The 22,574-nt window shown below is 45.9% G+C and overlaps 1 protein-coding gene across 1 annotated transcript in view; it reads left to right on the forward strand.

Moving 5' to 3' along the window:
- Positions 1–13,151, forward strand: part of SRMS (src-related kinase lacking C-terminal regulatory tyrosine and N-terminal myristylation sites) — a 42,576-nt gene extending 29,425 nt beyond the window's left edge. The window contains exons 6-8 of the mRNA XM_083744475.1: positions 6,649–6,830; positions 9,259–9,415; positions 12,584–13,151. Coding sequence (XP_083600601.1) covers positions 6,649–6,830; positions 9,259–9,415; positions 12,584–12,777 — 533 coding nt within the window. The 3' untranslated portion in view covers positions 12,778–13,151. The remainder of the gene's footprint in view (positions 1–6,648; positions 6,831–9,258; positions 9,416–12,583) is intronic.
- Positions 13,152–22,574: the final 9,423 nt, after the last annotated feature.

Genomic DNA, 22,574 nt, shown 5'->3' on the forward strand with positions numbered 1-22,574 from the left:
GACTAAGCCGCTTCTGGCAAACCAGAGCAGCACACGGAAATGCCTTTTACCTTCCTGCCAGAGCAGTACCTATTCATCTGCTTGCACTTTGACATGCTTTTGAACTGCTAGGTTGGTAGGAGCAGGGACAGAGCAACGGGAGCTCACCCCGTCACGGGGATTCGAACCGCCAACCTTCTGATCGGCAAGTCCTAGGCTCTGTGGTTTAACCCACAGCGCCACCCAAGTCCCTGCCACAAATGGTACATAACCCATTACATCTTTCCCCATTTGCAATGCGTTTCTTTTGCGCTGAAACAAACGGGGCACAATCACATGACAACATAGCTTACATAGCCTGCAGAAGTTACGTGATTTGTTGTGTAAATTACACAAGTTTTGCTGCAGCGAACAGCAAGACAAAGAGTGGTTTGGCAAAAGGCGAACTGCAGCAGAACAGAAACAGAGCTGCGTGAGATAGCTACAGGGAAATATGGGAGATGGTTAGGGTTGCCATACATCTAAAATTCCCCAGACATAACTGGTATTTGGGCCTCGGAAACAGTATCCAGGCAGAAATCGCTGGAAGTGTAGATTTTGGTGAATTTCATTTAAAATAGCTCAAAAACTCTCTCTCTATCTATCTTTTTTTTATTTTGCAATAGCAGGAGTCCTTGCGTTGACTTCTGCTGGAAGCAGGTTAGTTAAATCTGGCCCTTAGTTTTAAGTTGCATTCTTGCCTATGTACCAGTATATATGCACATATAAAACTTTATTATTTGCATTTTCATTGTCCTTTCTTTTAGAATCATTTGCATTTTGGTCACGCTGTGGGGCCTCTGAAACCTGACCTAGCTTAAGCGCTCAGCATGCCTTCGCCTGTCACTGCCAGATAACTTATTTGTGACTTTATTGGACCACACAGCCCTCATCCTCTGAGCCACATTTTGACAAGGCGAAAAAAAGAGCCCAAACATGCTCACAGCTGACCAGTTAGGCCCCACCCACAACACATGCGCCCCTCCCCAAATCATGCTTAAAGCGAAGCCTGTCTAATAGATACTTTAAAAGATGTGCGCATCAGGACCCTGAAGTCTATGCCTAAAATAAAAGTAGTTTTGAAGAGAATTTTGTGGGTGCAAAACAGATATGTGCACCATTGCAAGTCACAGTGCTTCAACAACCCACACCACTGTTGTAAACAAAAATCTGCCCTTTTTTCCCTTATGGGGTATCCAAGAGCCCATATAGAGTCCTTACGTACCGTATTTTTCGCCCCATAAGACACACTTTTTCCCCTCCAAAAATGAAGGGGAAATCTGGGTGCGTCCTATGGGGCGAATGCAGGCTTTCGCTGAAGCTTGGAGAGCGAGAGGGGTGGGTGCGCACCGACCCCTCTCGCTCTCCAGGCTTCAGGAAGACATCCGCAGCCTGGGCAGCCCTGCAGGAGGTCAGGCAGGGTTGTCTAGGCTGCGGATAGCAGCCTGCTTCCCGGAGCGTCGGGTGCCCTGAAGCAGAGCGCCCCGCGCGCCGGACAGACATCCGCAGCGTGGGGAGTCCTGCAGGGGTTCCCCGCAGGGCTCCCCACGCTGCAGATAGCAGCCTGCCTCCCGGCGGGTAGGGCGCCCTGAAGCAGAGCGCGCCGGACAGACATCCGCAGCGTGGGGAGTCCTGCAGGGGTTCCCCGCAGGGTTCCCCACGCTGCGGATAGCAGCCTGCCGCCCGGCGGGCGGAGGACCCTGAAGCAGAGCGCCCCGCGCGCCGGACAGACATCCGGACAGACATCCACGCTGCGGATAGCAGCCTGCCGCCTGAGGCAGACATCAGCCAGCCCCACAAGCTCAGGGAGGTGCAGCGCCCTTCCTCGACCTGGTTTGGTTTCCCCGACCTGCTTTTGGGGGGGAAATAAAGGAAAAAATTTTTTCCTTTATTTCCCCCCAAAAAAACTAGGTGCGTCCTATGGGACGGAGCGTCCTATGGGACGAAAAATACGGTAGGTTCCCTATTGGTAGGAGAAAATAACAGAGGCCAACCATAGAATATTGAGAAGCAAAGCAGCTACTAAGCCTGATTTTTATTGATCTGTTGCAACATTGTCCTCACTCACCACATGCAGGAGGGAGGAGGAACCCAGAACAACGGCGCGCAAGGCCTTATATAGACATTTTAAATTCCCTGCCCTGGACCTCAAGACCACCCCCCAGAAACATCATACATACATCACAGAAGGGGTGTAGCTCAAGACCACCACCCCCCCCAGATACATCATACCTACATCACTGAAAAGGCGGTCAACAGCAGAAATCTGAGTGCTTTGTTTACCTCCTGTCTGCCAGGTTACCTGTTTAATGGTCACCTGATTGGATTGCCTGGGGAGCCTGGCCAGTCTTTTGTAATGATAAATACTTAGTTCCAGGGCCAGGTCACAGGCTCACACCCTATTCATATCTTAAATGTGCCCTTAAGACAGGATTTGTGAAGGAAAAGACAATGGGGAGGCTTTTCCATTTTCTTTTGACCTTGCAGAGAAAACATTTGGTCTGTTTGGGAATCAAAAATGGTTTCAGGTCGGTCTTCCTGTGCTGATCTATGTGCGTGCTTGGTTGGTACACTTGTGAACATTTAACGTGTATCTAAGACCTCAAAATTCCTATCACACCATGTTCCACATCAATCAATGGGTGCGTTGTGAAGTGAGCACACCTTGAGAAATCATTGTAGCTGCCACCTACGTCTAAGTAGAAGGATTGCACATTGCAACAAATGTCCGAGCAATGAGGAAGCCTATTTGGCTCTCTGGAATGTCCGTGTGCATGTGTGTATAAGCATTACCATGCGCAGGCCTTTATTTTCTCTCCTGGCCCACAATGCATCACCTTTCAAAAGCACCCAGTTCCAGCTCCCTGCGCTTTGTTGCGCAACGTTTATAACTCACGGGTTCGCTAGAGAAAATTGATGCTTAGGACGAGCACAACACCCCCAAAATCTCCTCCCTCCTGGGCAACCAGGATGTTTCAATTTGTCTGTACAGATCTCATGAAAGGGCACCTCCCCTTTCAGCACCCAGGTGGCAACCACAACAAAAGAACACCCCTGTGGTGCAAATATTCTCTCTCGCCTTTTCCTCCCAGCTGAGAAAGGTTTGGCCCAGGAAGCCGGTCGAACAGCTTGCAAAGTAGGGCGTTCGTTCGCGAAAGACAATCTGCGGTGAATGACTTGACCTCTTTCTCAGTTCTTCTTTGTTACCCAAGGAGGGACAACTCCCAAGGAGAACAGGTCTAGGAGCCCCACTGATGAGGGAGAGCAGTCGCCCTTCTTGGCTAAACGACTCCCCAACACTAGCTTTGTCTAATAACGAACTTCCTTATTGCACCCTGATGTCACCCGGAGGTTGGGAATTAAAATTGCATTGGCTTCTTATTTCACTGTTGTTTTTTAATGAAGCACCCGATCCGCAGAAAATCCAATTCAGCGGTAAAGAGCAGGTTTCTCTGGGGAACAGGGGAGCAGCCGGGCAAGTGGAAGTCGGGATGAGCCTTTACACCATGGGTAGGCAAACTAAGGCCCAGGGCCGGATCCAGCCCAATCACCTTCTAAATCCAGCCCATGGACGGTCCAGAAATTGGTGTGTTTTTACATGTGCCCTTTTATTTAAAATTCATCTCTGGGTTATTTGTGGGGCATAGGAATTCGTTCATTTTTTTCACCAAAATCTAGTCCGGCCCCCCACAAGGTCTGAGGGACGGTGGATTGGCTCCCTGCTGAAAAAATTTGCTGACCTCTGCTTTACACGCAGCGGGGTTTTAGCCAATGTTAGTCTGACTCAGAGTAAACCCACTGAAATTAATAAGTGTGACTATTTAGGTCCATTAATTTCAATTTGTCCACTCCAAATAAAAGCTTAGTTGGGTTCAACCTAGTGCCAGACCGCTGACAGTCTGATCATCGGCTTGCAACTGCAAAAAAAAAAATCATGTGGGGCAGAAAACTTTTTTTTATAGCAAACAAGTGGGACAGGAGAATTCAAGGCTGTGAGGAGTCCATGCAATTGTCTGTTTTTTGTTCCTGGTTATTTCTTACCCGCCCTTCGCCCTAAAGTCAGGTTATGTAAACTGAAATTGAAATTGCAAAATAATGAGTAATCAACAAACCACCAAACAACCACAATGGAAGCAAAAAAATGATGCATTTTGATAACACCATTCACAGGGAGGAGAACTGCAAATTAGCACTTTAATCTGGGGCCTTTTAGGAGTGGGATGTTTTTTAATGTATTTCTTTATTTCTCTTGCCTTTAATGTATCCATATAGGGAGTTATTGTCTGTCTGTCTGGTTGGTTGGTTGGATGGTTGGTTGTAAGTTGCATTGGGTTGCCCTGGGCAAGATAAAGCAACTCACAAATTAAATCAATAAATAAGCTGCAAAGACTCAGCCCAGATAGACCTTAATGGGGAAGGAGTTCCACAGTTCGGGGGCCACCGCAGAGAAGTCTCAATCACAAACCACTGCACACCAGACCTCTGAGGGTGCCAGCATCAAGTCCTTCTCCACTCGTCTCAATAGCAAAGAAGCCAGTACCCTGAGAAATTGCAGGGTGTGTTTTTTTTTTTACACAACCTGGAATGAGAATTTCATCTATGCCTAATACCCTTTAGGGCTCCCATACTTCCGGACATTTTCCCAGACGTTAATGGGATTTCAAAGGCAGAATAGACAATTGAAAAATCACAGTTTCTTTATGTATTTGTTTTTTTTTAAAAAAAAAAGCAAGCTTTCAGATTGTCCTGAAATATGACAACATGGTAAGACAATGGCCTGAGGCAGAGCAGTAACTAAGCCGCAAATCAGGATGTCAACTCCTTGTTTAATTGTGCACCTGCCGAAACCCGAGAATATTCTTTTAAGAAAATTGACTCTATCGAGAATGTATTTTATTCTCCAAAGCATCAGAGCTCAAGCTCCCCCGAAGTCTAGAGAGGCTTCAAAGCAGATTAGATGAATTTTTGGAGGAAGGGGCTCCCAGTGGGTGGCTACCAACCATGGTTCTCCCCCTACTGTCAGGCAAGGTGGCAAGGTAGAGGCAAGGTGTCTCTGAATGACACTCGCATGAGATCATTAGCAGAGGGAGGGTTGTTAGGCTCAGGTCCTGTTTGCAGGCTTCCCATAGGCATCTCATGGGCCACTGAAAACATAATGAAAAATTTTATGAACATTATGCACACAAGTACAGGTTATGATGAGGGACACAGGTGGTGCTGTGGGTTAAACCACAGAGCCTAGGACTTGCCGATCAGAAGGTCAGCAGTTCGAATCCCCGCGACGGGGTGAGCTCCCGTTGTTCAGTCCCAGCTCCTGCCAACCTAGCAGTTTGAAAGCACGTCAAAGTGCAAGTAGATAAATAGGTACCGCTCTGGCGGGAAGGTAAACGGCGTTTCTGTGTGCTGCTCTGGTTCGCCAGAAGCGGCTTAGTCATGCTGGCCACATGACCCGGAAGCTGTACGCCGGCTCCCTCAGCCAATAAAGCGAGATGAGCGCCACAACCCCAGAGTCGTCCGCGACTGGATCTAACAGTCAGGGGTACCTTAACCTTTACAGGTTATGATCTCCCAAGAAACCCTAAAATAACTCTCTTTTTCATCATTCTGAAGTCATTAATAATGATTTACAACTCTTTGCTATGGGGCTAACAACAGCAAAACAGTGCATTGCACAAAAATGGAAAACAATAACCCATAACTCATTGGTTATGGAAAACGTGGCAAACTATCTTAATGATAAAACTTACATATAAGAAAAACACATTACATAAAAATCAAGAAAACAAATTTATTGAGGAATGGGCCTTATTCTTACATTTCTGGAATGACAATGTAAATATATTTTTCCTTTAAAATTTATTCTTGGCACCAGTGCTTTTTTTTCCTGGGGGGACACAAGAGTATGCATACCCCTAAACATTTTGTGAATCTTTGTACTTTTGTCCATTTACTGTATTTATTTTCCCTGATTTGAACTATAAAATGGTGATTTTCTTGAATCAAAGTGGGAGTACCCCTAAACATTTTTTTTAAAGCACTGCATGGCACTATAGAATTATTTTATTACCCCTTCTCCCCTCCGCATGCCTTTTGGCAACAGATTGCAATAATATAATATGAATAAATTTATTTAAAACAACAAAAAAAACTGTTATGTACTGAAGTTCTCACCTTGGGCCAGCAGGGGGATACTGTAGATAGTTATGCAAATAAGGGATTGAAAGTGACGTTCAGTGATTGGATAGTTTTAGAAAATTGTTACAGTTACGTTGTACGGGAGCTCTATATAAGCAGGCTGACTGAACACTTCAGTTCAGTTCTGTTCTGGCCTGTGAATAAACAAGAGCTGTTTGAAGAATCGCTGTGTCGTCTGATATGTTCACCCACAACAAAAACCAAGGTGCAGAACTAGAGGAGACTTTGGCCTCATCCAGCACGACTCTTCTTATGCTCATATGCATGTATTGAAGACAAGGTCTTCAAGACAGCAAAGAGAATGTCACCTGTTTCCTGTTTGCACCAAGTATAAAAAACAGCAAGTGAGGTTTGAACCAGTTTTGGCAATTAGTGGAGGTTAACTCACTCCTCCTGTTTGTTTGTTTGTTTGTTTGTTTGTTTGTTTGTTTGTAGGTGCAGCAGGGAAGGAACTGACCACACACCACTTTCTCAGCATCTCTTGCCAAGTGGCCGATGGCATGACCTACTTGGAAGAACAACACGTTGTCCACAGAGACTTAGCAGCCAGGAACATTCTGGTGGGAGAAGATCTCGCTTGCAAAATCGCAGACTTTGGTCTTGCCAGGCTCCTCAAGGTTTGTTCAAGGAAGCCTTGGAGACGTGGCTGATTCCTGCCTATCTAACTCCTTTCACTGAAGGGCTTCGCATGCGCATAGAGGAAAGAATTCACAATGTTCTTTTTTGAAACTTTTCATATTGCAGATGTTCAGGCACGGGGGCAGGAAGAGGTATTGTCCCACTTTTATTGCAGTGATGCAAACGAAATCTGCTCCTTTTCCCTTATGGGGTATCCAAGAGCCCATATAGAGTCCTTAAGTGGGTCCCCTATGGGTAGGAGAAAATAACAGAGGCCAATCAGAGAATATCGAGACACAAAGCAGCTAGTAAGCCTGATCTTTATTCAACTGTTGCAACAGGGTCCCCACTCACCACACGCAGGAGGGAGAAGGAACCCAGAACAATGGTGTGCAAGCCCTTATACAGACTTTTGAAACTGCCCACCCTCTAGCCCAAGACCACCCCCCAAAAACATCATACATACATCACAGAAGGAAGCAGTCTACAACAGAAATCCTGTCTGCTAGGATACCTGATAATGGTCACTGATTGCTTTACCTGGGCAGCCTGGCCATTCTTTTGTGATGGTAAATACTTTAATTCCTGAACCCAGGTCACAGGCTCACCCTATTCATACACAAATCCACCCTTAAGGCAGGTAAGCAAAAGACAATGGAGAGACTTTCCCATTTCCTTCCCCATCTGAGGTCAATTTGGGAGAGTCAAAATGGCTTCTGGATTGCTCTCCTGTACTATTTCAGACACGTGGTTTACATACTTATGTATATGTTTGCCTTGTAAATTTATGAACATTTAATTTATATATTTGAGACCTTTAATTCTTGTAACAGCAGTGTAGGGCCAGTGTGCCCTTCCTGAAGGCAAAAATGTGGTAGCATTGGGGAAACGTCACAGCGTAAGTAATAAATGTGTGGACAGTCCAGTATAAATCCACAACTTTTATTGCATCAATGGCATGTTGCAGAATTTGCATGCATACACACACACACACACACACACACACACACACACACACTCATTCTGGAGAGATCCTAAATCTGATGTGTGATATGTTGTTGTTGTTGTTTAGTCGTTTAGTCGTGTCCGACTCTTCGTGACCCCATGGACCAGAGCACGCCAGGCACTCCTGTCTTCCACTGCCTCACGCAGTTTGGTCAAACTCATGTTTGTAGCTTCGAGAACACTGTCCAACCATCTCGTCCTCTGTCATCCCCTTCTCCTTGTGCCCTCCATCTTTCCCAACATCAGGGTCTTTTCCAGGGAGTCTTCTCTTCTCATGAGGTGGCCAAAGTATTGGAGCCTCAGCTTCAGGATCTGTCCTTCCAGTGAGCACTCAGGGCTGATTTCCTTCAGAATGGAGAGGTTTGATCTTCTTGCAGTCCATGGGACTCTCAAGAGTCTCCTCCAGCACCATAATTCAAAAGCATCAATTCTTCGACGATCAGCCTTCTTTATGGTCCAGCCATAATGCAGTATGAGATGTGTGAGATGCATTATGGCATTTCCTTAAGTCTTCTTTTTTTGCTAAATCAGCTTTAGGATGGAGAATTAGATTGAACCTGCTTTCTACGTGGAAGCGGTCCTAATTCCCCAACACTAACTCACAACCTCAATCCAATTTCCCTCACCCCAGAAGCTACTCTAGCCATGGAACTGAAATCATTTTGGCACTTACAAATTTGTGGTGGCAGAACATGAAAGGAAGAAGGTGGAAGAGGCTCCTTTAAATGCGTGCTCAAATTCTGCTTAAAGCTGTCCCCGGGTATCAAATATTTGGCCAAGGACACAAGATGTAGTTCCTAGAACAGGCCTTTGATCATTTGACAGCTTGAGCTTCTGAGGTCACTTCCAGAGAACCAGCTTCTTATGCGTCCTGATTTCTCGGGGCAAAGTTTGCAGGCAAGATAGACAACATCAGTCTAGTTACAGATAGGTAGCCGTGTTGGTCTGCCATAGTCAAAACAAAAAAAATTCCTTCCAGTAGCACCTTAAAGACCAACTAAGTCAGTTCTTGGTATGAGCTTTCGTGTGCATGCACACGAAAGCTCATACCAAGAACTGACTTAGTTGGTCTTTAAGGTGCTACTGGAAGGATTTTTTTTTGTTTTAACATCAGTCTATTTATTCAGATTTGTTTACAGGGAGGTTAGCCTATATGGAGCCTAGCAAGTGCTATCACACACTTTCCAGAGAATTTCTCTTTCGCTTTTCTTATTGCAAAAAAGTTCGTTGTTTGGGGAAAGTGGCTTCGTTGCGCAAGACCTCTCAAATGACTGAAACTGTGTGACTGTGAATTCACTGGTACATGACTGAATCCCACCCCAAAATAGCAGAAGTCTGGAAACACCCTTAGGTATAGAAGCAGCTTTCAGGTGAATAATTTTGATGGCTCTTGTTAAGAACCCAATCTTGGCTTCCTTCCAGGATGATGTTTATTCCACCACGGGCAACGCCATGATCCCTGTGAAATGGACGGCGCCAGAAGCAGCTATCTACCAGACCTACTCTCCAAAATCGGACGTTTGGTCCTTTGGGATTTTTCTCTATGAGGTGTTTACGTATGGACAATGCCCATATGAAGGTAAAGTATTCAAGAAACAGTCATTGCCCTGCTGTAATTTTAGTTAGACTTCCACAACCTCAGCTCTCCAGTTGTTCTGAGACTACAATTCCCATCATACCTGACAACTGGTCCTGCTAGCTAGGGATCATAGGAGTTGTAGGCCAAAAACATCTGGAGGGCCGAGTTTGAGGAAGCCTGTCTTAGGGTATGTTCAGATTAGTTGCTTAAAATGAAGTAGTAGTAGTAGTAGTAATAATAATAATAATAATAATAATAATATATTATTATTATTATTATTATTATTATTATTATTATTATTATTATTATTTATTTATACTCCACCCATCTGGAGTATTTAATTTATATTTGAGACTTTCAAGTTCTTATAACAGAAACTTTAAAAGGAATTTCAGGCGTGGGTAATAATATCTAAATTGCTTCAGGTTATCTCAGAACTGAAAGGACATAAACTATGTGAGATCCAATTAACCCAAAGTCCACCGCTGGGCAATACCTTTATCAGGATCAATCAATAACTCAGGAAAACGTGACTCACTTTCAAGTTCTCCAAAACTCTTCATCAGGCAAGACGTTACACAAATTTGGAAAGCGGCTGGAGGAAGGAAAAATTAGGCTGGATTTTACAGCTATGGGATCTACTTAAACTGGAGATTGCAGACTAATTACCTCCCAGGTGCTAAGATAATCAGAAAACGGGATCCCTTGCAGACAGCCTTTTTATGGAGCATTCATTCTGAATTGTTTTCTGGGGGGAATTATATAGCACTACATCAAGTAATGTCACCCCACAGTTTCTTGTGAATTTTCACATCACTTTCCCGATCACAGAAAGCCCAATATTTTGGAAGGAAACTGCATTTGTTGCCAAGGGATCTTAACAGAGCAACCTGCATTTGGCAATATGTAACAGGGACAGTCTGGAAGCCCCCTAAGATGAAGAATTGAAAAATGTCTCCTTACCCCCAATAGCTAGGAGAAAACAAAACCTGGCTGACAACCCAGTTCTGCCCCACATCTTAAACCGGGTTGGGCAAACACTTTCAGCCTAAGGCAGTGATGGCCAAACTTGGCCCTCCAGCTGTTTTGGGACTACAACTCCCATCATCCCTAGCTAACAGGACCAGGGGTCAGGGATGATGGGAATTGTAGTCCCGAAACAGCTGGAGGGCCAAGTTTGGCTTTTGCATTTGCTTCTATGCAACTTCACCCTTGGAGGCGTGGCAAGAGTCAAAAGTGGGTGGGGCAGCAACAAGAGGGCGGAGCAAATTTTTACATTTGCTCAGTAAGCCAATAGGGTCTACACACACACACACACACACACACACACACACAGCCTCTGTCCTCCATCCAGGAAGAGGGGTTATCAGAGTTCAAGGACCCAAGGTGAGAAGCAGAGTTGCTGAGGGATCTGGCCTGTGGGGCGGCATTTGGTCCTTGGATGCAAGGCTACCATAGACTAATATCAACGACTCGTAGAGTTGGAAGGGACCCTGGAGATCATCCAATCTAACCCCCTGTAATGCAGGAATCTGCAGCTGTCCCATACAGGGCCCGAACCCACAACCTTCGCACCACGCTCTAACCAACTGAGCTATCCATGCCTGACTCTTGCCTTCAACAAAACACCCCAGGTTTCTGGGCAGGCATAGAGCAGAAATGAAGAGGAACGTGGCGGTCTTACTTGTGGCAAAGACTGTGTTTAATGTATATATTGCGGATGCCACTGTGGTCTAAACCACTGAGCCTCTTGGGCTTGCTAATCGGAAGGTCGGCGGTTCGAATCTCCGCAACGGAGTGAGCGCCTGTTGTTCTGCCCCAGCTCCTGCCAACCTAGCAGTTTGAAAGCATGCCAGTGCAAGTAGATAAATAGGTACCGTGTGGCAGGAAGGTAAACAGTGTTTCCGTGTGCTCTGGTTTCTGTAATGGTGTCCCATTGCGCCAGAAGCGCTGGCCACATGACCCGGAAAGCTGTCTGTGGACAAACACCGGCTCCCTTGGCCTGAAAGCGAGATGAGCGCTGCAACCCCATAGTTGCCTTTGACTGGACTTAACCATCCAGGGGTCCTTTACCTTTACCTTTTTATGTATATATTAATGTAATAAATAATATCTATCTAATACCTGGATACAGTGGATGCTCGGGTTGCGAACGTGATCTGTGTGGGAAGCACGTTCGCAACCCGCAGCGCCGCGTCTGCGCACGTGCGGGTTGCAATTCAGTGCTTATGCGCAAAGAGCAATTTAGCGCTTCTGCGCATGCGCAACCACCAAAACCCAGACGTAACTGTGGCGATCACACAGGGTCCCTGGAGGTTTCACCCTCTATTGATCCCTGTGCCACCACTTTATTTCTCGCTGCTGCCACCCAGGCCCTACCTGGTACAATACTGAGTCCAGTCAGGGTTAAATTGGAACATAAACTTCTGTTTATTTATTGCAGTTTAACAAGTGTGTAGTTTCATAAACGGTATCGGTCCATTACAATCATAGGATGCCTATCCAGACCTATAACTTCCGCTACCTGCTCTCACTCACTAAACCACCTCTCAGATATTTACCATATTTTTTGCTCTATAAGACGCACCAGACCACAAGACGCACCTAGTTTTTGGAGGAAGAAAACAAGAAAAAAAATATTCTGAATCTCAGAAGCCAGAACAGCAAGAGGGATTGTTGCGCAGTGAAAGCAGCAATCCCTCTTGCTGTTCTGGCTTCTGGGATAGCTGCGCAGCCTGCATTCGCTCCATAAGACGCACACACATTTCCCCTTACTTTTAAGGAGGGAAAAAGTGAGTCTTATAGAGCAAAAAATACGGTACTTGTCTTCCCAGCTCCTAACTGTTCCTGACTCAGCTTATTTCGCTACCCTAACTCAACCTCCCCACAGACTCTATCCCAATTCACTCCCACTCCAACCAACCACCCAACTCCTAACCAACTCCCCCCTTCGCCCCTCCCAGAGCTGGTTTTATAGTCCCTCTGACTCCACCCCCTGGGTTCTGATTGGGTAACCTATTTAACTATTTCACCTCCAGCACTCTCATATGTTAACATCACAGTAACCCGTTCCGGTACTTCCAGGTTTTGGCGCGTCCGTAACCCAAAAAAAACGCAACCTGAAGCGTCTGTAAGCCGAGGTATGACTGTATATATTATTGCTTCCAGGGATGACCAACCAAGAAACTATCCAGCAGATTACCCGGGGCTACCGCCTCCCCCGTCCCAACAGCTGCCCCGCTGAGGTTTATGGCGTCATGCTGGAATGTTGGAAGAGCCACCCAGAGGACCGGCCGCCTTTCCACAGCCTGAGAGAGATGCTCTTCTGCATCTACAAATGGGGCCACTACCCATTCTCTTGAAGGAGGGGGGAGATTGCCACCAACGGCATTTAGAAATGGACAGCAGATCCTATATCCCCCAACAAGATTGGCAGAACCGCTAGAAGAAGCCAGTTCATGTCAGCCTTGTTGCAGGAAGAAGCTTGGAGTTATGTGAAGGCCTTGTTTTCGTGGAGCTACATCGCGAGATACCCTGATTATGGCTAGGGGTGGTAGCCCCTTTGGGGTTTGCTGCCCGCACCTGCCAGAAGATAATTCGCTATAGATCCTGCACAGCCGAGACGCCATTGCGAAGTCGTTTCAGCACCCTTCCCATGCAAACCGTGGACTAAGATTGGATTCCTTGCCATGTGTGCCAGTTGACTTTCATTACTCAATAAATGTGTGCCAAGAAACAGGAGGTGTTGTTGTCCTTTGGGCGCAGCCTGTTAAATGCAGAGCGAAAGGTCTCTGTTTCGTTAGCAGTGTCATGAGGCAGATCATTGTTGCCCCCATTTTACAGATGATAGTAGGCAAATAGTTGCCCAAAGTAAAAAAAATACCCAAACACCATTGTGTCCATACGTAGCCATCCAAAAACATCACCGCTGCTGTCGATTCACTGCCGTTCAGCTGAGCGCTGTTTGAACTGCCTTGTCTTCTGAGTAGGAATTATATTTGTAATTATATTTGTAATTATATTTGGATTTGGGTCGGAGCCTTACTCAAGTCCGCTTCGCAAACTTACAAAGGAGTAGGGCCCGACTGAGGTCTCTTGCAACTGGAGTCAGTGCACAACACATTAGCTAACCACCTCCTACAAAATAAGGTCAACGTGTTGATTAAGGATTTAAGCACTGGGAGGAAGAAGACATTTCTACTGCATGGAAGCCACTTCTTCCTCCTTAAGCAAGGAACACGTCAACCACCCATCGGGAAGCTTCGTTAACGTGTGACCCCGAAATTTTGTATCCCCTCCAAACAAGGGGCCAGAGTTTTGTGCTAGTTTTGAATCGTTTTGCACCACGAACCCTGGGTTTTGTGCTATCCCCCCAAACTGAATTATTGGCATCAGTTTGGAGGGGATCCAAAATTTCGGGTCACATGAAGCTCCCATCAGCTGCTCCAGCAAAGCATAGCTGTCAACTTACAGATTTGAAAATAAGGGACCAGCAGCCTTGAAAATAAGGGATCAGCAGCCAAAATAAGGGATTTTCCAAGCAACGGTATTTTCAACGTCTGAGCCCCTCCAAGCCAAAGGCAGAAAGCCCAGCCAGCAGCCAAACGAAGCCTCAAGCGGTGGTTCCCACAGCGCAGCAACCCGGCAAAGGGGATGCAGCAAGGAAAACCACTGTCACCTCTCCGCTGGGAAGCACTGAGCAAAAGCGAGTCCCCAGGCAATGCAGCTGATTTGATTGGCACAAGGCGTGCAAGCTCCACCCCCCAGTCGTTCTTAGACTCCTTATTGGGTGAGCAACGCAGCCAAGCAACACAGTTGGAGCCTCCCTCCTCCCTGGCCGGCAGGGAGGGAGGGAGAGGAGCTGCTTCCTTCGAAACCTGGGAAATTTAAGGGACATCATCAATGAGGGACAGCTGCGGGACACAGCGCTGGGATAAGGGACTTTCCTGCCAAATAAGGGACAGTTGACAGCTATGCAGCAAAAGAACAATGGAGAGCTCACTTTAGGCTCCCAATTGTTCCTTTGAAGCCTCACACCATGCATGACATCAGGTGTAATGGAAGTCGTCTTGGCTTCCCCCATAAGAGCCCAGGAAGACAAATAGGGAGGCTTGACAGGCCATGTTCACACCTGGATTAAGAACATGGGTTTCCCTGCACTTGGAGAATTTACTTTCACTGACAGATCAGTCCATATAAATCAAGGTGAACTGTTCACAACTTTGATGAAACATTGTATGTTTCTTTTCCATCTAATAATAAGAAAGCTGAAAGCGCTTCATGTTTTTATTTAAAAAAACCCAACCACTTCATGTTATACACTCCCTCCAGTTATGGTGAGTTTTAATGTGAGATGCATTTGACCGCAGAGTCACATGGATGTATTTTCACACCCCTTTTGGACATGTCTCTTCCACCTTGTCTGAATGCATTCAAGAACCATTATATAAAACTGCTCAAAGTCCATCTATCCCATGAATTTATTTACCGTATTTTTCTACCTATAAGACACCCCCAGGTATATGAAGGCCCCTATTTTGGGGGACCAGATTTAAGAAATTGGGGGGGATGTATCCATGTATAAGACACCCCCTAATTTTTGACATCATTTTTTAAAAGGGAAAAACCTAGTCTTATACACGGAAAAATACGGTGTTTTTTAATATAGATTTAACAAGGAGAAAGAGGTTATTAGTGACTATAGCTTTTTGGAAAAGTGTTGTTAAATTAATAGGATTAATATAATTAGAGAAACAACCTGTGTGTGTGGTGCTTTTTTAAAAAAATATTTGTATCTATCTCTCCTTTTGCTGAAATTGTGTGTGTGTGTGTAGATAAGCAGGGAGATATCATATTTTTTGCTCTATAAGACTCGCTTTTTCCCTCCTAAAAAGTAAGGGGAAATGTGTGTGTGTCTTATGGAGCGAATGCAGGCTGCGCAGCTATCCCAGAAGCCAGAACAGCAAGAGGGATTGCTGCTTTCACTGCGCAGCAATCCCTCTTGCTGTTCTGGCTTCTGAGATTCAGAATATTTTTTTTCTTGTTTTCCTCCTCCAAAAACTAGGTGCGTCTTGTGGTCTGGTGCATCTTATAGAGCGAAAAATACAGTATACAAATCATGCAGCAAATTAATGGGCAAAGCTATCAGTGACCATTTCCTGGGAATCAGGCAAGAGAGAGTGCTATTGCGCTCAGGTCCTGCTTGCAGCCTTTCCACAGTCATATAGAATCATAGAATAAAAGAGCTGCAAGGTACCCAAAGGTCATCTATCTCAACCCCGTGCAATGCAGGGATCTCAACAATATTTAGCTACAATGAGAACGGGGTGCTGGACGGGATAGACCATTGGCCTGACCCAGCAGGCTCGTCTTACACTCATGCAAAAATATTAATACTGTGTTAAATGAAACATATTGTCAAATATTGTCCTGGAGCTCGTGCCAATGTAATGCCAAGAGTAATCAACCTGAACATGCTTTTCTTGTCAAGCTTAGGCCTGAACGCAATACGTCCATTTCGTTACTATGATATTTTATGGCAACCTCCCAGGTCCTATAAAAGCAATTTACAACAGGTGGGGCAATGGAAAAATTGACTTTTTATTACAATGCAGAAAGGCAGGCACAGAGGTCAAGAGAAAGATATGCAGGTGGCATTTTACTTTACTGCTGCCCTTTTGAGACTATTATAGAGATCATGGAATCTGATTTTACAGCAATTTAGGCTGCAAATCCTATGCACACATAACTTGCAAGTTAAGTCCCACTGAACTGATTGGGGCTGACTTCTCAGTCAAGCTCTTTAGAATTACAACATGTAGTACTTTTTTGGATAAGCTTCTTTTAGTAACGATTATATGGGACAGGCACTTGTCACTTGCGTTTGTAGCTGTATCTAAAATAACAGCGATAATAAAAACAAAATAAAAAAATTCTTTCCAGTATCACCTTAAAGACCAACTAAGTTTAAGGTGCTACTGGAAGGAATTTTTTTAATTTGTTTTGACAATGGCAGACCAACACGGCTACCTATCTGTAGCGATAATAAAAAATGTGATTGAAGAAGGCAAAAAGCAGTGAAATGCAGTTGCTTGGAAAAAAACGGTACTTACAAGTGATAGCAAAGATGCACGTGTGTAAGGAAATGAGCCTTCATAGACCAGGTGTCCTCCAAAAGTTTTGGACTACGGTTCCCATGAGCTCGAAACAGTTGGAGGACACCATGCGGTGAATGCTATAAAGAAGAGAATTTCAGCTAACCCTGTGGGGCAGGGGCGGTTTATTTTCCTCTCCGGGTTCTGATCCCTCCTGACCTTAGTCGCAGCAGGAGCATAGCTGTCAACCTTTCCCTTTTCTTGCGAGGAATCCTATTCGGAATAAGGGAATTTACCTTTAAAAAAGGAAAACGTTGACAGCTACGAGCAGGAGTGTTTCTGAGCGTGTGCAGAGCGTCTACCCCTCGCTACTGAGCCACAGCGGCAGCAGCAGACCCTGAATAAACTGCCTGGGATGGCAAGCTGCCTAGGACCCTCGTACCTACGGGACTGCTTCTCCCGGTATGCCCCACGGAGACCCTCAAGGTCCATAAATAGCAATACCTTAGAGGTCCCAGGCCCTAAGGAAGTCAGATTAGTCTCAACCAGAGCCAGGGCCTTTTCAGCACTGGCCCCAGCCTGGTGGAACACTCTGCCTCATGAGACCAGGGCCCTGCAGGATCTGATTTCTTTCCGCAGGGCATGTAAGACAGAGTTGTTCCGCCTGGCCTTTGGCTTGGAGCCAATTTGATTCCCTCCCCCTCTTTCTTTTTCCTTTCCCCTCCTGTGATGAGGCTGCATTTTAATATTTTAATCTTGTATTTTAATCTTGTTTTTAAGCTGTATTCATTCAACTTGTCTTTATTATTGCTTGTTAGCCGCCCTGAGCCCGGTCTCGGCTGAGGAGGGCGTGGTATAAATAAAAATTATTATTATTATTATTAAAGGAAGGAAGGAAGCGCAACTTCAGCCAGGGAAATGCGGCCGGTGCTTTCTGCCACCCCTCGTTTCACCCGCTAAAGGGCAGAGTGCTTCTGAGCGCGTGCAGAGCGCCTTGCCGTCGATACTGAGCCACGGCGGCAGCAGGAGCAGCAGATCACGAGATAGCTGGCCGACATGAGCGGGTGCAGGCAAAGAAGGGAGGGCAGGAGGGGAAATGCCAGCGATGGTCTCCGCCCCGCTTCACTTTTCTCCGCAAATGACCCGAGACTAGAAGAGGGGCTACGGAGCCGCAATACCGCACTTCGCCGCCAGAGGGCGCAGCACAGACAGCGCTCCCTCCCGCTCCTGCCGGCTGCACAAGCGTCACTGTCGGCCTCGCGAGGGAGGGGCTGAGACCCGGGACGAGCCGGAGAGTGCTCATTTGCATCCCGCCGCGACCGGCATGCCTTGCGCTCACCACCACGCGGTTTTCGCGGGTTCCGCCGGTTCGGTGCCGGTTCCGACTGTGGCGAGGACGCCGCTTGCAGGGAGGACGAAAGGCGTGTTCCGGGGCGCCCGGGCAGCTCGATCTTGACCCGCAGGCGAGGACACCGTAACCTCAGGGGCAGGCGCGCGTGTGGTGGATGGTGCCGTGTGAGTGCAGAAAGCATACTCTGGTTTCTCTTCAGATCGTATAAATCTTTCGCCTTTTACTAAAGATTTCCGTGGAGAGGAACATTTATGAGTTTTCAACTAATTTTTTGAGGCCTTGTTTCGGCAGGGCTGTCCTTTCTTGGTGAAAAGATAGATTTAGTTTCTGCTCAGCAGATGTGATATGCTAATACCTTTACCTTTACCTTTAATATTGCTTCTACTGCTAGGTGTGCATCCTGGGAGTCATTTTGGACTCATAACTCTCCATGGAGGCACAGGTCAATTCCGTGTCCAGGTTAGCTGTCTACCAGCTCCATCTGGCAGGCTGAGACCCTCCCTGCCCGCAGACGGTCTCGCCAGAGTGCTGCATGCTCTGGTTATTTCCTGCTGGACTACTGCAATGTGCTTTGTATGGGGCTACCTTTGAAGGTGACCCGGAAACTACAACTAATCCAGAATGTGGCAGCAAGACTGGTGACTGGGAGCGGCCGCCAAGACCACATAACACCGGTCTTGAAAGATCTACATTGGCTCCCAGTACGTTTCTGAGCACAATTCAAAGTCTTGGTGCTGAACTTTAAAGCCCTAAACTGCCTTGGTCCAGTATACCAGAAGGAGCGTCTCCACCCCTATCATTCTGCCTAGACACTGAGGTCCAACACCGAGGGCCTTCTGGCGGCTCCCTCACTGCGAGAAGCCAAGTTACAGGGAACCAAGCAGAGGGTCTTCTCGGTAGTGGCGCCCGCCCTGTGGAACGCCCTCCCACCAGATGTCAAAGAGAGCAACACCTACCAGACTTTTAGAAGACATCTGAAGGCAGCCCTGTTTAGGGAAGCTTTTAATGTTTGATGCATTACTGTATTTTAATATTTTGTTGGAAGCCGTCTAGAGTGACTGGGGAAACCCAGCAAGATGGGCGAGGTAGAAATAATAAATTACTGTTATTATTATTATTAGTCAAGTAAGATTGTTTTCCTGGAAAAAATAGAACCAGTTCTTAGTCAATTATTTGTAGGTACAAATAGCAATGAGTCAGTCTTGGTGAGGCTCTGTTGTTGTTTAGTCATGTCCGACTCTTTGTGACCCCATGGACCTGAGCACGCCAGGCACTCCTGTCTTCCACGGCCTCCCGCAGTTTGGTCAAACTCATGTTGGTAGCTTCGAGAACACTGTCCAACCATCTCTTCCTCTGTGGCCCCTTCTCTTTGTGCCCTCCATCTTTCCCAACATCAGGGTCTTTTCCAGGGAGTCTTCTCTTCTCATGAGGTGGCCAAAGTATTGGAGCCTCAGCTTCACAATCTGTCCTTCCAGTGAGCACTCAGGGCTGATTTCCTTCAGAATGGAGAGGTTTGGTCTTCTTGCAGTCCATGGGACTCTCAAGAGTCTCCTCCAGCACCAGAATTCAAAAGCATCAATTCTTGGTGAGGCTCTACTACTACTCGAATCTGAGTTTGTAGTTCCACACGATGTCTCCCCCACACCAAAAAAAGAGAGATGCATCTGGAGCTTGTTCGTTTATCTTGTTCAGCCTTCTTTTGGATCTCTCCATTCTATGGCAACAACAGCAGAAAAGTAAAAAAACAACAACTGCCCTGACATCTTCAGATGAATACAAATTTAATAGATAAAATAGAGCAATGATGGAGAAGTAGAGCTTTGTGTCATCCACATATTGCCAGACGTACTGTCTCCTAGTCCTACCTGTATATTTATTTTATTTTATTTATTAATTTGGTGTACTGCCCTATACCCCTAGTTCTCAGAGGATGTTGGGGACTGAAGGTGGGACCTTCCCTTTGCCTTGTTCGATGGAGGGCTGCAAAATCAGAAGCAAGAGTATATATGCCGGAGAAAATAAGTGAAAGGGAAACAGGAGATCCCAGCAGACTTTAGAGATGCCAAAATTATCAATCTCTTTTTAAAAAGGTGACAGAATGGATTGTGGAAACTATCAACGCATCTTTTTATTAGCTGTGGCCGGAAAAATTCTTGCAAGGATCTTAGCAAACTGTCCTTTAACAATATCCGAGGCGACCCTTCCTGAATCGCAAAATGGTTTTCGGCCTTCTAGGGGGACAGTGGGCATGATTTTCACCACTCAACAGTTTCAAGAAAAATGCAGACAGCAAAACCAACCCCTGTATATGCCGTTTATTGACCTAACTAAGGCTTTCGACACTGTAAATCGTAATACCATGTGGACCGTCCTTGTGAAAATTGGCTGCCCGGGTAAATTTCTGAACGTCATCCGGCTCCTCCATGATAATATGACAGCAACAATCGCAGATAGCAATGGCTCTCAAAGTGAACCATTCAGTGTTATCAAGTGTTAAACAGGGTTGTGTTATTGCCCCAACTCTATTCATTATTTTCATTGCCATGTTCCTACACTTTGTCGAAGGGAAACTACCCACTGGAGTAGAAATTATATATCGAACAGGTGGAAAGTTCTTCAATCTGAGCAGGCTGAAAGCAAAGAGTAAGGTTTCCGTAACTTCCGTCGTAGAGCTTCAGTATGCTGATGACAACGTAGTGTGCGCACGCTCAGAGGATGACCTCCAAACCATCCTAAATATCTTCACAGAAGCTTAGGAAAAGCTTGGCCTAACCCTCAACATCCAAAACAAAAACAAAAACAAAAAAAACACAAAGTGCTGCACCAACAAATACAAAATAACCCCTCTGCAGTGCCACAAATCAAGCTCAATGGGCAGACCTTTCCACAAGGGCCGACACGGATGCCAAAATCCTGCACTGCCTGAGCTCTGCAAGCGCAGCTTTCTCCTGATTGAAGTGCAGAGTGTTTGAGGACTGGGACATTAGCAGGGAAACCAAAATACTTGTTTCCAAAGCTATTGTACTACCAACCTTGACTGCATGCTTGTGAAACATGGACCACTTATAAACGCCATCTCCGACTCCTTGAAAGATTCCATCAACGGTGTCTTCGGAAATTTTTACACATCACTTGGGAAGACAGGCGCACTAATACCAGTGTATTGGAAGAAGCAAAGATCACCAGTGTTGAAGCGATGATTCTTCAACATCAACTTCCTTGGACTGGTTATGCCTGATTGTTGTCGTTTAGTCGTGTCCGACTCTTCGTGACCCCATGGACCAGAGCACGCCAGGCACTCCTGTCTTCTACTGCCTCCCGCAGTTTGGTCAGGCTCATGTTTGTAGCTTCTATGCCTGATTATCATCTTCCAAAGCAACTACTCTATTCCGAACTTAAAAATGGAAAGCGTAATGCTGGTGGTCAACAAAAAAAGTTTAAAGACTCTCTAAAAGCAAATCTAAAAAATGTAGTATAATCATCAACAGTTGGGAAACAATGGATCGTGAGTGCTCCAACTGGAAGACAGTCTTTACCAAAGGCATCATGAAACCTATGTCCCCACTGTGGAAGGACCTGTGGATCCAGAACTGGCCTCTAGTCACTTACTGTTAAGACCATATTCAAGGAAAACAATCTTACTTGACTAATAATAATAATAACAATAATTTATTAATCTTGCTGGGTTTCCCCAGTCACTCTAGACGGCTTCCAACAAAATATTAAAATACAGTAATGCATCAAACATTAAAAGCTTCCCTAAACAGGGCTGCCTTCAGATGTCTTCTAAAAGTTTGGTAGTTATTTTTCTCTTTGACATCTGATGGGAGGGCGTTCCACAGGGCGGGCGCCACTACCGAGAAGACCCTCTGCCTGGTTCCCTGTAACTTGGCTTCTCGCAGTGAGGGAACCGCCAGAAGGCCCTTGGTGCTGGACCTCAGTGTCTAGGCAGAATGATAGGGGTGGAGACGCTCCTTCAGGTATACTGGACTGAGGCAGTTTAGGGCTTTAAAGGTCAGCACCAACCCTTTGAATTGTGCTCGGAAACGTACTGGGAGCCAATGTAGATCTTTCAAGACCGGTGTTATGTGGTCTCGGCGGCCGCTCCCAGTCACCAGTCTAGCTGCTGCATTCTGGATTAGTTGTAGTTTCCGGGTCACCTTCAAAGTGATACGGAAGGGGGGGGGGCATGTCTTCTTCACCTTCTTCTTCGCTACAATATATCAATTTATTTCCAATTGTCAATGTCAAAAGGGACTAAAATCTATAAAATTCATAGAAAATCAACGTGCCAGTTTGCTCAATTTCTCTAGGACTCCATCACACCTCCCCTGTCCAGCATAATCCCTCAAGCAAGGTGTTAAGACCCTAATCCTGTCAAATCGCTCTGATCAGCCTTTCCTCCAGGCAATGTCAGGTGGCAGACTATGCATATTTGAGACCATTGTTTTCTCATCCCCAGGAATTGTTTATCTGTGCATATCTCCAGCTCTGCATATTCCCCCCTCCCTCCTCCATATGTTAATCTGTGTAACCCAACCTCCCTTTAATATATTCATGATGTAATCTGTGTAACCAAACCTCTCTTTAATGTATTCATGACGTGTTTTGCACTGTATTCTGGGACATGGAGGGAGTTTCAAAAACTCATGTCACCCCTTTCTCACTGTTCAATCTCGCCTTGAACCTGTTGCGCAATAAACTTGGATCTTCT

Source organism: Podarcis gaigeae (genome assembly GCF_964106915.1).
Source record: "Podarcis gaigeae genome assembly, chromosome: 6".
NCBI lineage: Eukaryota > Metazoa > Chordata > Lepidosauria > Squamata > Lacertidae > Podarcis > Podarcis gaigeae.